Source organism: Pecten maximus, unplaced genomic scaffold, assembly GCF_902652985.1.
Source record: "Pecten maximus unplaced genomic scaffold, xPecMax1.1, whole genome shotgun sequence".
NCBI lineage: Eukaryota > Metazoa > Mollusca > Bivalvia > Pectinida > Pectinidae > Pecten > Pecten maximus.
The window spans coordinates 1-14,077 of NW_022980720.1; the positions used below are offsets into that span (position 1 = coordinate 1).

At 38.7% G+C, this 14,077-nt stretch overlaps 2 protein-coding genes across 2 annotated transcripts; both read left to right on the forward strand.

Moving 5' to 3' along the window:
- The first annotated feature begins 5,608 nt into the window (after positions 1-5,608).
- Positions 5,609-9,659, forward strand: LOC117319640 (tripartite motif-containing protein 2-like). Its single transcript, XM_033874415.1, has one exon. The coding sequence runs from the start codon at positions 5,673-5,675 to the stop codon at positions 8,211-8,213; it is 2,541 nt and encodes an 846-aa protein (XP_033730306.1). The 5' UTR covers positions 5,609-5,672; the 3' UTR covers positions 8,214-9,659.
- Positions 9,467-12,419, forward strand: LOC117319641. The gene is made up of 2 exons (XM_033874416.1): positions 9,467-10,705; positions 10,741-12,419. The coding sequence occupies exons 1-2, from the start codon at positions 10,152-10,154 to the stop codon at positions 12,005-12,007; spliced, it is 1,821 nt and encodes a 606-aa protein (XP_033730307.1). The 5' UTR covers positions 9,467-10,151; the 3' UTR covers positions 12,008-12,419.
- The last annotated feature ends 1,658 nt before the right edge of the window (positions 12,420-14,077 follow it).

Genomic DNA, 14,077 nt, shown 5'->3' on the forward strand with positions numbered 1-14,077 from the left:
ACCAACCAGATCCTCACCAATCAGAAACGTTCGGAAGGGATGTCAGATAAAAACTAATACCGACATGTGGGTAGACATCTAAGTTTTTTTTGTTTTTTGTTTTTTTTTTTTTCATTTTTTTTTAACCGAAGAAGAGGTTTATTCGTATGAAGTATTTGATTTGATCGATCGAATCATGAAAAATTATTGGTTTTTCAAGCCAGTGATCTCATGGGTCAAACGAGTTAAACAAAAACATAACACAATCGGGGCCGACAATGCAATGAAGGGCGAAACTGTTGGCTTTTAGAAATTGAAGTTATCGAAGTTGTTGATATGTGTAAGGAATCGAACTTTCTGTCCTGACTAACAAGGTTCTACTGTACACACAAACCAAAGTGTCCAGATTAACAAGGTTCTACTGTACACAAACTAAAGTGTCCTGACTAACAAGGTTCTACTGAACACACAAACCAAAGTGTCCTGACTAACAAGGTTCTACTCTAAACACAAACCAAAGTGTCCAGACTAACAAGGTTCTACTGAACACACAAACCAAAATGTCCAGACTAACAAGGTTCTACTGTACACACAAACCAAAGTGTTTAGACTAACAAGGTTCTACTGAACACATAAACCAAAGTGTCAAGACTAACAAGGTTCTACAGTACACAAAGCAAAGTGTCCAGACTAACAAGGTTCTACTGAACACACAAACCAAAGTGTCCTGACTAACAAGGTTCTACTGTACACACAAACCAAAATGTCAAGACTAACAAGGTTCAACTGTACACAAACCAAAGTGTGCTGACTAACAAGGTTCTACTGTACACACAAACCAAAGTGTGCTGACTAACAAGGTTCTACTGTACACACAAACCAAAGTGTCCTGACTAACAAGGTTCTACTGTACACACAACCCAAAGTGTCCAGACTAACAAGGTTCAACTGTACACAAACCAAAGTGTCCTGACTAACAAGGTTCAACTGTGCAAACAAACCAAAGTGTGCTGACTAACAAGGTTCTACTGTACACACAAACCAAAGTGTGCTGACTAACAAGGTTCTACTGTACACACAAACCAAAGTGTGCTGACTAACAAGGTTCAACTGTAAACACAAACCAAAGTGTGCTGACTTACAAGGTTCAACTGTACACACAAAATTCGGTCTAGACAAAGTCGACGATCAAAATATAGAGTAAACAGTTCAAAGGAACATAATTGACAACGACCTTCAATGTTTTTCGTTTGTTAAATTCATACCTGATTGGTCCAGATTCAATATTTTGTACTTCACTGTCAAAAAATACTCTTACAACTGTAATAATACCCTTTATAGTACGGACGGTGTTTAAGAAAACCTGTTTTTCCGAACCACATAAATAGTTTACAAATAATGCATTTCTATACGATGTTTTTCCCGTGTGATAAAGAAAAAGAAGGAATTTGTGTTTCACTTTAATCAAGCAGAAAAACGCGTCAAAAAGTTAAGTATTATTGGGGTTAATAGATATCTCATTGCTCCATATACAAGGTATTTATGTAAGGTAGGTGTTAAGCTACGCCAGATTTTATTGTGTTGGCACCAAAATCTTAGCGACACCAAACGGTGTCGGAGAAGTCCACGTTTTCATATAGTAGTGCGCTCTGGCCCTACACCAGACATGGTGTCAGGGCCAGAGGAGACTCGGGCTAACCTTCCCCAAACACACGCTCGGGTTACCTACCATTTCGGGGTTATGTCAGTGAGACCTCTAGGATCCTATACAAACACAGAATACATAACCGTAACACCTACTGAAAAATGTCAACAGTCAGTTTACGATCGCCATCTTAGGTCAATATTAGTTAACAAAACAAATATTGTCTCGTAGATATTGACAGACTTATACCTAGTGTGGACAGATAAGGTGTACCAATATGGATAGCGAGCCGGAAAGGTAGACGACCATGACATTCCATACAGATCTAGGACTGATTCCCTCTCTTATCAATCAACTTATCAAGCAAATTATGCACGTGACTTCTCTCGTGAAACTGAGTTATACACATGTTACAAAATGTACGTGTATGTTACAAAATATACGTGTTGTTACAAAATACACGTGTATGTTACAAAATATACCTGTATGTTACAAAATATACCTGTATGTGACAAACTATACGTGTATGTTACCAAATATACATGTATGTTACAAAGTATACATGCATGTTACAAAATATACGTGTTTGTTACAAAATATACGTGTATGTTACAAAATATACTTGTATGTTACAAAATATACCTGTATGTGACAAACTATTCGTGTATTTTACCAAATATACCTGTATGTTACAAAGTATACATGTATATTACAAAATGTACGTGTATGTTACAAAGTGTACGTGTACGTTACAAAATATACGTTTATGTTACAAAATATACGTGTTTGTTACAAAGTATACATGTATATTACAAAATATACGTGTGTTACAAAATAAACGTGTATGTTACAAAATATACGTGTTTCTTACAAAATATACGTGCATGTTACAAAATATACATGTATGTTACAAAATACACGTGTATTTTACAAAAAAACACGTGTATGTTACACAATATACGTGTATGTTACAAAGTATACGTGTATGTTACAAAATATACGTGTATGTTACAAAAATACATGTATGTTACAAAATATACGTGTATGTGACAAAATATACTTGTATGTTACAAAATATACCTGTATGTGACAAACTATTCGTGTATGTTACCAAATATACCTGTATGTTACAAAGTATACATGTATATTAAAAAATGTACGTGTATGTTACAAAGTGTACGTGTATGTTACACAATATACGTGTATGTTACAAAATATACCTGTATGTTACAAAGTATACGAGTTTGTTACAAAGTATACATGTATATTACAAAATATACGTGTGTGTTACAAAATATCAGTTTATGTTACAAAATATACGTGTATGTTACAAAATATACGTGTATGTTACAAAAAATACATGTATGTTACAAAGTATACGTGTTTGTTACAAAGTGTACGTGTATATTACAAAATATACGTGTATGTTACAAAGTATACGTGTTTGTTACAAAATCTACGTGTATGTTACAAAATATACGTGTATGTCACAAAGTATACGTGTAAGGTACAAAGTAATCGTGTATGTCACAAAATATACGTGTTTCTTACAAAACATACGTGTATGTTACAAAATATACGTGTATGTTACAAAATACACGTGTATGTTACAAAATATACATGTATGTTACAAAATATACGTGTATGTTACAAAGTTTACGTGTATGCTACAAAATATACGTATATGTTACATAATATACGTGTATGTTACAAAATATACGTGTATGTTACAAAATATACGTGTATGTTACAAAATATACGTGTATGTTACAAAGTATACGTGTTTGTTACATAATATACGTGTATGTTACAAAATACACGTCTAGTTACAAAATATACGTGTATGTTACAAAATACACGTGTATGTTACAAAATGTACGTGTATGTTACAAAGTATACGTGTATGTTACAAAATGTACGTATTTGTTACAAATTTTACGTAAATGTCACAAAATATACGCGATGTTACAAAATATACTTGTATGATACAAAATATACGTGTATGTTACAAAATATACGTGTAGGTTACAAAGTATACGTGTATGTTACAAAATATACGTGTAGGTTACAAAGTATACATGTATGTTACAAAATATACGTGTAGGTTACAAAGTATACGTGTATGTTACAAAATATACGTGTAGGTTACAAAATATACGTGTATGTTACAAAGTATTCGTTTATGTTACAAAATACACGTGTATTTTACAAAATATACGTGTATGTTACAAAATATACGCGTATGTTACAAAATATACGTGTTCCAGTCTGTTATATCACTTAAGGCTACATGCTACATTACACATGAGTCATGTTCTTGTGTCGTGTTACCTCCCTTGATGATTGCAATACCTGTGATTTTGTTGGAATAATTTCCCTGGGACAAATGTTCATTGTTCATGTCATTTTTTGGAATTGTCCTCCTTAAGCACACACGTTCCCTACACCCCGTGCATGTCATTTGCTGGAGTTATCTCCTTTATAGAGATGATATGACGCTTCTTATTAGTCATTTATATTAAAGTGATCTTGTTAAGGAGTTATGCTATGTTTCACATTACCCCTGCTGTTTTATTTGAATTACCTCCCTTTACGATGCGATTTCTTAATGAGGTCTATCTTTTAAGTATTTATCTGAGAGAACAAGGACAATTAGTTTCAAGGGAAAAAATACTCGGAATGTATGGTCGTATTTTGAAATTTAAAAAATCCATGTATATCATGAACACCTTTAAATCAAATTTCTGAAACGTGAAATCCGAGCAATGGACATTGGTGTATAGATAAGTTATAGGTACATATGTAAATCAGATATGTTTAGTCATTATTAACGATATCAGATTCTCTATCGAAATTCATTATCATATTTAAAAAAGAAATACGGTTAAAAAAAATCATCATTTAGATGAATCATTGCAATTTTCACCTGTCAAAAAGATGAAAAATATCCCAAACATTTACAAAGTTATGACAAACATTTTATAATGCCGGGCGTTTCTTTCTTTTGATGCCGATCAAAAAGAAATGAATGACCAAATTGAGTAAAGTGTGACGAAATAAAATGGAATCTCTTTTCTATAAATGGAAATGATATCATTGTTTACTGGAGTGTAAAATGATGATTTGATACAGTAAATGTACTTTGTATCATTAGGATCACGCGAAATCACAAGCACACATTAACACACACACATATATATATATATAAACATAGTGAAACTCGTCTTATCCAACACCTGAGTATTCCAACACCTGTACACTGCGACCTGATGAAACCTGTGTATTACGACACACTGATTCATTCCAGATAAACATGTATGTTGTAAGCTATCGGTGCTGGATTAGGCAGGTTAAGATGATGTAAACTATATATGTGTAGTTTTTGTTGTACGCGTGGAAGAATGAGGTTTTGTACAATTTAGTTCAAATTCTGTATTTTAATGGCTTTTACGCACATAAAAACTATATCTTTTGTAGGTTCAAAACATAATAAGATTATGGATTTTATTGCAGTCAGTATAATCTAGACCCAACAAAATGTATGACTCATAAATATTGTCTGTTTGATCCGTTTTGATAATATGATCATTCATCGAGGACGCACGTGCATCAGCGGATGCAAATTATAGGTGTGATTATAAAGAGGAATATATATATTTATACGTAGACTATTAAAACTTAGTTCCATATATATATTTCTTTTTTTCTTTCACTTAAAGTGAAGGAGAGGACAACATAAGATAAAATCCTGTATCAAAGATAGTCTCACATTAGTCGCCTCTTATAATTATGACTGAAGGCCTAAATAGGCCTAACACACCTATAATTCAATTTTCGAGTTTTATTTTCCAAACAGTCCCCTTGCCTCCCCCAGAAGTTTCGTTATTATCACAAATCTTTATTCATCAATGGTTGATATCTAATAATTGTTTCTTTTTGGTATAAAACCGCTAATTGAACACTATGTTGTATTTTTCAGATCTGCGATGGCCCCCATTACGTGACGATTGAAGTGTGATCCGGACGACGTAATACCAAACAGAGTCTGATGATGGAGACTCTAAAGGAAATACAAGATCAATTCCTAAAATGTCCCGTCTGTTTACAGAACTACACATCTCCGAAACTTCTTCCGTGCCTCCATACATTTTGTCGTCAATGCCTCGTAGAAGTGCTGAAGAAATCCATTGCGGATGACAATGGTAGTTCAACAGAGAGCGATTCCGAAACTGAAAAACCTGCCCCACACGGAAAACATTTCAATTGCCCGGTTTGTCGGGCTGATATAGAGTTGAATGTTCCTAACGGAAATTCTAACTTCGCACAATGGACCGATATGTTTCCGGATAATCACTTCGTAAGTAGTTTGATGGAAAAAATCGACATGCAAGCGACAGATAAATATTGTGAGAGTTGTTGTCGAGACGGAAACAGAATTGGCGCCAAAGCCGAAAATTGGTGCCAGACGTGTAAAGTGGTTTTCTGTGATTCTTGTATAAAAGCACACAACGTCATCAAAGCTTGCCGAGAGCATATTGTGGTTTCTCTCAGAGACATGCGTAATGATCCACTTGAGTCCATCCGGTCAAATAAGAAGGAAATTCCATGTTTTCATCACAGAGACAAGGTTATTGAATACTACTGTGTCGATTGTCACGTGACTATCTGTTCGTCGTGCGTTGCTGTGCAACACAGACGATGTGAAATGGTAGAAACCTTGGTTGATGCAGCACAAAAGTTAAAACCGGAAACGGAATATGTACAAAAAAATCTCCAGATGCAGAACGAGGTTTTACGAGAATGGCGTGAAGAGCACGAGAAGGAACTCGGCGAACTCTCAACCAACAAAGAAATGATCATGAAAGAAATGTCGACGATAAGGAAAAGGGTTAATGAAGCATTAGAGAATTTAGAAAACAAGCTCATTGTTGACCTTGATCAGAAGAATATGCAGACAGCAACTGTTGTGAAGGGCAGAATGAACGAGATCGATGAAATGAAGAAAAATGTCAACAACACAGGAACTTTTCTCAAAAATCTAATCCAATTTGGCAGTGATTCGGAACTTCTCACTGTTTTTGATGCCATCAAGCTTCAAGTAGATGATATGCGCGCCAACATTCAGAAATCCCGTTTGAGCAAATTGAGCACTCGGCATAGACTTATCCCGGACTCAAGCGTACAGAGATTGCTTGAGCTACACTCCATTGGGAAGATCGTGGATTTAGTGGATTTGAAAAAGGAAACTTTTCTCAACATGAACGGGTTGTCAGAGAAAGAAGGACAACCTCCTCAGAGACGGTCGTCAATCAAGCGTACAGGAACGTTTCGTGTTGAACGGTCTCCAACTCAATCACCGGCTTCCACGATGATGAGCTCATCAACATCCTCAGTCTCGTCGACATCAAGTGAATCCATAGGATCACAGGAAATATTGACACCGCCAGTACGCGCGCGTCGAGGATCGTCATCAAGGCCGTCATCTGCACGCGAAACACCAATACCAAGGCCGTCCTCAAGACCGACTTCAGCGCGTGATTCTCCAAGGGTAGCGGTATCTAGGACGACTCCTGTCAAGTCAAACACGCTTCCACGTGCTCCGCGAACTCCAAGGACTGAGCGGTCTCAAAAGATGGCGGATGTTAACAGAGTTAATTCTCTTCCCCGGAACAGAAGCAGCACATCAAACGTCTCCAATAGAAAGAACCCCGAAACCGAAAACTCCGAAAATGCAAATACTCCTCCTCAAACGAAATCTCGCACGGTTCCGATGCTTTTCTCGTTCAACGGAAAGACAGATGGCGACGCTAAGAAATGTTGGCCTCTTGACGTCACAATGCTCGAGGACGGTACTCCCGTCATTACCGACTTCCACAACAAAAAGGTCAAAGCCTTTGACGCAACCGGAAACGTGATGGGAGAGGTGGCGGTCCCGAGCTGGCCACACGGAATTGTGGACGTCGCTAGCGCTGAAGTGGTTGTGACACTTCCGGAACTAGCCACAATCATGTTTGTATCGGTACAGGACAACAACATGCGGATCCGCAAACGCGTCAGAACGGTAAAACAGTACCGCGGGATAAGCTGTGACGTCACAACATCGCCGAACGACCCTGTTCTGGTTGTCTCGTGTTGCGCCTCTGGCATTCAATGTGTTGACGTTCTCGCTCTAGACGGGACTGTTTTACAGACGTATCGAGAGGACAGACGACAACCGGGAAAGCTTCTCTTCACGTGGCCGTATTATGTCACAACTAACGCGGCGGGCGAGATTCTCGTCTCAGATTGCCAGTCTCGGAATGGGATCATCTGTATCTGCCGTGACGGTGGAGTAAAGTTCGAACAAGTCCTCCCCGATAACATCGTTTGTGACCCACGTGGAATCTGCACTGACCGGCAAGGGAACCTGTTCCTGGCAGACAAGACCGGTAACTCTGTCCACGCTCTCGGCCCGGACGGAGAATACAAGAGTAGAGTTCTCTGTTCCGCGGACGGACTGATCCATCCAATTGCGGTCTGTCTCAGTCCATTTGGACATCTCATTATTACGCAAGAGAACGGTGACGTCAAGGTTTTCAAATACAGTTGATTTCGAATTACGTCATAGATGACGCAATAGGGAAACTGGAACTTTGACTTATTCCAAGAAAATAATCTTTCGACGCCTTAACTTAAGAACATTCTTTGATTAAGTATGCCGCTAGGAGTTAGGAACGTTGATAAATTTAGGGCAAAATGTTACAGTACAACTAAATAATCCCATGTGATACATATTATTCCAACGAAATATATAAAAATTACCCAAAAAGGAAATATCTCAGAGTGCACAAATATGATTTGAATTTTTTTTGACAACTGTAAATGATGACAAGACAATATGTCAGAATATGCTGTTGATAAGAATCCGGGATTACAGCGGAATGTCCAATATAAATACACAAGTAAGGTTCCGACAGAGCCTCCTGTTATCCAATATCAAAAGTGTGACGTCATCATTTTCAAAACATTTTGCCGGTATTATTTGACTTGACAAATTCCAATCGATACAAATTATTTCGGTTTTCGGGTACTTATCTTAGCTAGCCTTCGAATATGTCAACACTCGTATATCCATCGTGAAGCGACACGTCATGGTGAGATTTTTTATGAAAAGTATACAGGATGTTGACATCGACATCCCGTCTTTGATTTGATTTCTTATTTAGTTGGACCGTTATTAGCTTTCGCTAATGGAGCTTTCTATTCCTCTATTGGAAACACATGGATTTGGCGGGAATTCCAAAACAACGGTCTTAACATATGCATTAAATGTCCAGGAGACATTTCTATTTACGGCGATGAATTTGGATCAATGACTCGTAACATACATGTATTCCTTTTGATGAAATCTATATCAGAACGATGATTATACGCGTGATTGTGCCTAAAAGTAATAAAATTAACGTCGAAATATTGGTGAAATTGCGTATCGTATACACATACCTATGTTTTTACGGTAATTAGGGATACTTCGGGTCGAATTAAGAATTTTCTGGATTTAATGCTCGAAGAAGTTGGTTTATGTTGAGAGTAAAAACTGCCTTATTAATGTAAAGATTATAACTTTTACTATTAGGGAAAAATACATTTTTTCCAGTAAGATTAATTTTGACGACCTAAACAAAACGAAGGAATGTTCCTTTGACAGTTATGTTACAAGGTACATATGTATGGACAATTCATTGGGGATTCGTGCCAAGTCCCTTGACCAGAATCTGTTGATTATATCTATTGGTAAAGAAGGAAATGTACATTTTCGCTGATATTCTTTTACAATAGAAAAGTTTAAATGTAAATAGTTGAGTAAAGAATACCAGGAACGATAACTCTATGACGAGATTGACATGCGTCAAGTGTTTTGTGACGGTTTTCTTGTTTGCGTTTTGAATATCATTATTGGTGAAAACGTCATATCATTGTTACACTTACTACACTATACATATATACTGAAATATATATACAAACATACTAAAGGCAAATATAGCTTATATTCGAAGCATTGTCGTTTTAATTTGCCTTTTTTGTGTCTCAAAACTGAAGTTGTCTCATTTAAAAATCTCTCAGGCACTGCAGCATTTAATTTCGATTTTATCTAAGAATCCAATATGGCATCCTTGTCACCTTTTTAGAAACACAGATGTCCGTGTCTGTTATAAGGAACCTTTTTTGATTTAACAGAAACCTCTACGGGTAGCACGCTAGGTCCACATCCTAGTCAGAACACACTCAGAATACCGGAAACCTAGAATTCCGGACCACTCACAATACACCGGAAACTCGGTATTCCGGACTACACTCACTACACCGGAAACTCGGTATCCTGGACTACCCTCACTACACCGGAAACTCGGTATTCCGGACTACCCTCTCTACACCGGAAACTCGGTATCCCGGACTCCTCTCAGTAAATCGGAGACTCGGTATAACGGACTACTCTCAGTAAATCGGAAACTCGTTTTTTCTGGATTGCTCTAAGTAAACTGGAAACATGGTATTCCGGACTACTCTCAGTACACCGGACACTCGGTATTCCGGACTACTCTCAGTACACCGGACACTCGGTATTCCGGACTACTCTCAGTACACCAGTATCTCGGTATTCCGGACTACACTCAGTACACAGGACACTCGGTATTCCGGACTACACTCAGAACACCGGACACTCGGTATTCCGGACTATTCTCAGTACACCAGTATCTCGGTATTCCGGACAACTCTCAGTACACCGGAAACTCGGTATTCCGGACTACTCTCAGTACACCGGACACTCGGTATTCCGGACTACTCTCAGTACACCGGACACTCGGTATTCCGGACTACTCTCAGTACACCGGACACTCGGTATCTCGGACACTCTCAGTACACCGGACGCTCGGTATTCCGGATTACTCTCAGTACACCAGTATCTCGGTATTCCGGACTACTCTCAGTACACCGGACACTCGGTATTCCGGACTACTCTCAGTACACCGGACACTCGGTATTCCGGACTACTCTCAGTACACCGGACACTCGGTATTCCGGACTACTCTCAGTACACCAGTATCTCGGTATTCCGGACTACACTCAGTACACAGGACACTCGGTATTCCGGACTACACTCAGAACACCGGACACTCGGTATTCCGGACTATTCTCAGTACACCGGACACTCGGTATTCCGGACTACTCTCAGTACACCGGACACTCGGTATTCCGGACTACTCTCAGTACACCGGACACTCGGTATTCCGGACTACTCTCAGTACACCAGTATCTCGGTATTCCGGACTACACTCAGTACACAGGACACTCGGTATTCCGGACTACACTCAGAACACCGGACACTCGGTATTCCGGACTATTCTCAGTACACCAGTATCTCGGTATTCCGGACAACTCTCAGTACACCGGAAACTCGGTATTCCGGACTACTCTCAGTACACCGGACACTCGGTATTCCGGACTACTCTCAGTACACCGGACACTCGGTATCTCGGACACTCTCAGTACACCGGACGCTCGGTATTCCGGATTACTCTCAGTACACCAGTATCTCGGTATTCCGGACTACTCTCAGTACACCGGACACTCGGTATTCCGGACTACTCTCAGTACACCGGACACTCGGTATTCCGGATTACTCTCAGTACACCGGACACTCGGTATTCCGGACTACTCTCAGTACACCGGACACTCGGTATCTCGGACACTCTCAGTACACCGGAAGCTCGGTATTCCGGATTACTCTCAGTACACCAGTATCTCGGTATTCCGGACTACTCTCAGTACACCGGACACTCGGTATTCCGGACTACTCTCAGTACATCGGACACTCGGTATTCCGGATTACTCTCAGTACACCGGACACTCGGTATTCCGGACTACTCTCAGTACACCGGACACTCGGTATTCCGGACTACTCTCAGTACACCAGTATCTCGGTATTCCGGACTACTCTCAGTACACCGGAAACTCGGTATTCCGGACTACTCTCAGTACACCGGATACTCGGTATTCCGGACTACTCTCAGTACACCGGACACTCGGTATTCCGGACTTCTCTCAGTACACCGGACACTCGGTATCTCGGACTACTCTCAGTACACCGGACGCTCGGTATTCTGGACTACTCTCAGTACACCAGTATCTCGGTATTCCGGACTACTCTCAGTACACCGGACACTCGGTATTCCGGACTACTCTCAGTACACCGGACACTCGGTATTCCGGATTACTCTCAGTACACCGGACACTCGGTATTCCGGACTACTCTCAGTACACCGGACACTCGGTATTCCGGACTACTCTCAGTACACAGGTTTTTTGTTCTTATCCCACCAAACTGGAAATTTAGTAATATAGACTACATGCCACTTATACACCAGTATCTCTGGACTTGTACACCGATCACGACTCGGTTTCTTTCAAAGAGTATCGACAAATCCGTATAATATGATTTATAGTTTGTTATTAATCTTGTTGTATTTGTTAGAGAGAGAGAGGATCATCGTATTTCCATACCAATACTTTATTATTTCAATTTTATTACTCAAATCAACGATATACTGATTATATTTCCTGTGTATTATACTAGGAAACAAAACTTGTTTACATGTATATATCGATATAGGTATAAGGGAGTGTATAGTGATAACAATATCAATGTTAAAAATGTATGAAACGGGATGCTGTAGGTTTTTAGTAATATTCCAATAACAATATTTATTTATTAATTGTTTTAGAGTTTAATATAAATAAAAATGCATAATGAAAATGTTGAATCTGATGTTGTATCTGGAAGTTTCATTTGGGAGTGATAGACGGGCCACCAGACCCCTTTTTTGTTAAGAAGTTAAATTCTAAATCTCGATTATCTGCCCCTAGTTTGAAACCTAGAGTCAGACATTATCCTAGGGACCAAAATCATAAAGTTATCAATCTTATTTATAGTCTTAATATTCTAGAGACTGCGGGTCAGTCTAGATCACAAGGTCAGACCCTTGTTCTCTATATCTATCTTTTTAAAAATGCAAGTATATTATATCTGTCACATAAATTATTATCCCAAATGAAGTCTTTGAATCTCTCGAACCCTGTATTGTAAGTTGTGTCCGTCAGCATTCGCCGTCTGTCACATCCCACATTAAGTTCTAGAATTTGGAAATAAACAACAGAGTTTTAACCACAGCTGAGTTGCAGGAGCGATCGAGGTTAGTGGTCTTCATGGTATACCGGTCGACACTGTGAATAAAGTTATTTAAAGATAAAAACTCGTCAGTATGTCTTAAAAGACTTTGCTTGGTCTCTGTATATTAACATGATAACATCTTCAATGATATTAGCTTAAAAAAAAGAAAAGAAAAAATTAGTGGACAGTTTTTAAACCTATATATAGTAATGCCGCGATACAAGGGACACAACTCGTACTTTCTAAAACAACATTTCATTTTATAACTGTGACGTCGAAATATGAACATGAAATAACTTTCACAAATGGAGAATGTATAAGGGTGTCATAATTGAGATAACATTTTTTACAGCAGAGTTGATATAAACAAAACATATATTGGCAATTTTAATAATATGGACGCTTTTTGATAAATATATTTCTAATTCTCCGAAATCGTTTAGAGTTTGTGTATTGTCATATTAGATAAGATTGCCATCTTTTTTTGTGTGTTATTTATGATAACCTCTATTGTGAGGGAAAGAGAGAAATGATATTACTTTTTATCCTGTAACTACCACCGCATTGTCGGAATACACCCACCGTATATTCTTGCTGTATATGGCAGTGACGGAAAACAGCTGTACTTTGGAATCTTATCACGTGCGTCAATTCGACTGACCTACTTCAAAGCGAAACAACGAACATATTTCTGTGATTTTTGACATCGTTTCACTTCAAAATAATTTTTTTTATTGTTGCAGAATAAATAGAATACATGGTAAGTGTCTTAGAATATAAGCATTATTTTTGGCTCGTGACAGAAAGACAAAGGTGGTCCGCAAAGGCTCGCCACTTTTGTCTTTTTTTACCCTTGCCAAAATACAGCTTATATTTTAAGACACTGACCATGTATTCTCTATATCCAGGTACAGCTCATTACGGAGGCCGAGTGGTTAAGGTGTCCCGACACTTTATCACTATCCATCCACCTCTGGGTCCCGAGTTCGAAACCTACAGGCAGTTGCCAGGTACTGGCCGCAGGTCGGTGGTTTTTTGGGGGGTTTTCCGTCCAAAAAGGGACCCAAAAATGCGTTTTCTTCTCCCCTCCAAAGGGGAAAAAACCCTTTTTTGGGCCCGGCGGGAAAGGGGGGAAAAAGGGGAAAGGGAAAGAAAAAGGTTTTTTTTTTTTTCCTTAGAAAAAGCGGGCCTGGGGTGTTAAAGCTTTAAAACCCTTTTTTTAAAAGAAAAAAACCAAAAAAAAC

Excerpts from the sequence above, each read along its gene's own strand:
- LOC117319640 (XM_033874415.1), top strand. The coding sequence starts at position 5,673 with ATGATGGAGACTCTAAAGGAAATACAAGATCAATTCCTAAAATGTCCC.
- LOC117319641 (XM_033874416.1), top strand. The coding sequence starts at position 10,152 with ATGGTATTCCGGACTACTCTCAGTACACCGGACACTCGGTATTCCGGA. Across the intron at positions 10,706-10,740 it reads GGACTACTCTCAGTACACCA|GACACTCGGTATTCCGGACT; the intron begins GTATCTCGGTAT and ends CTCAGTACACAG.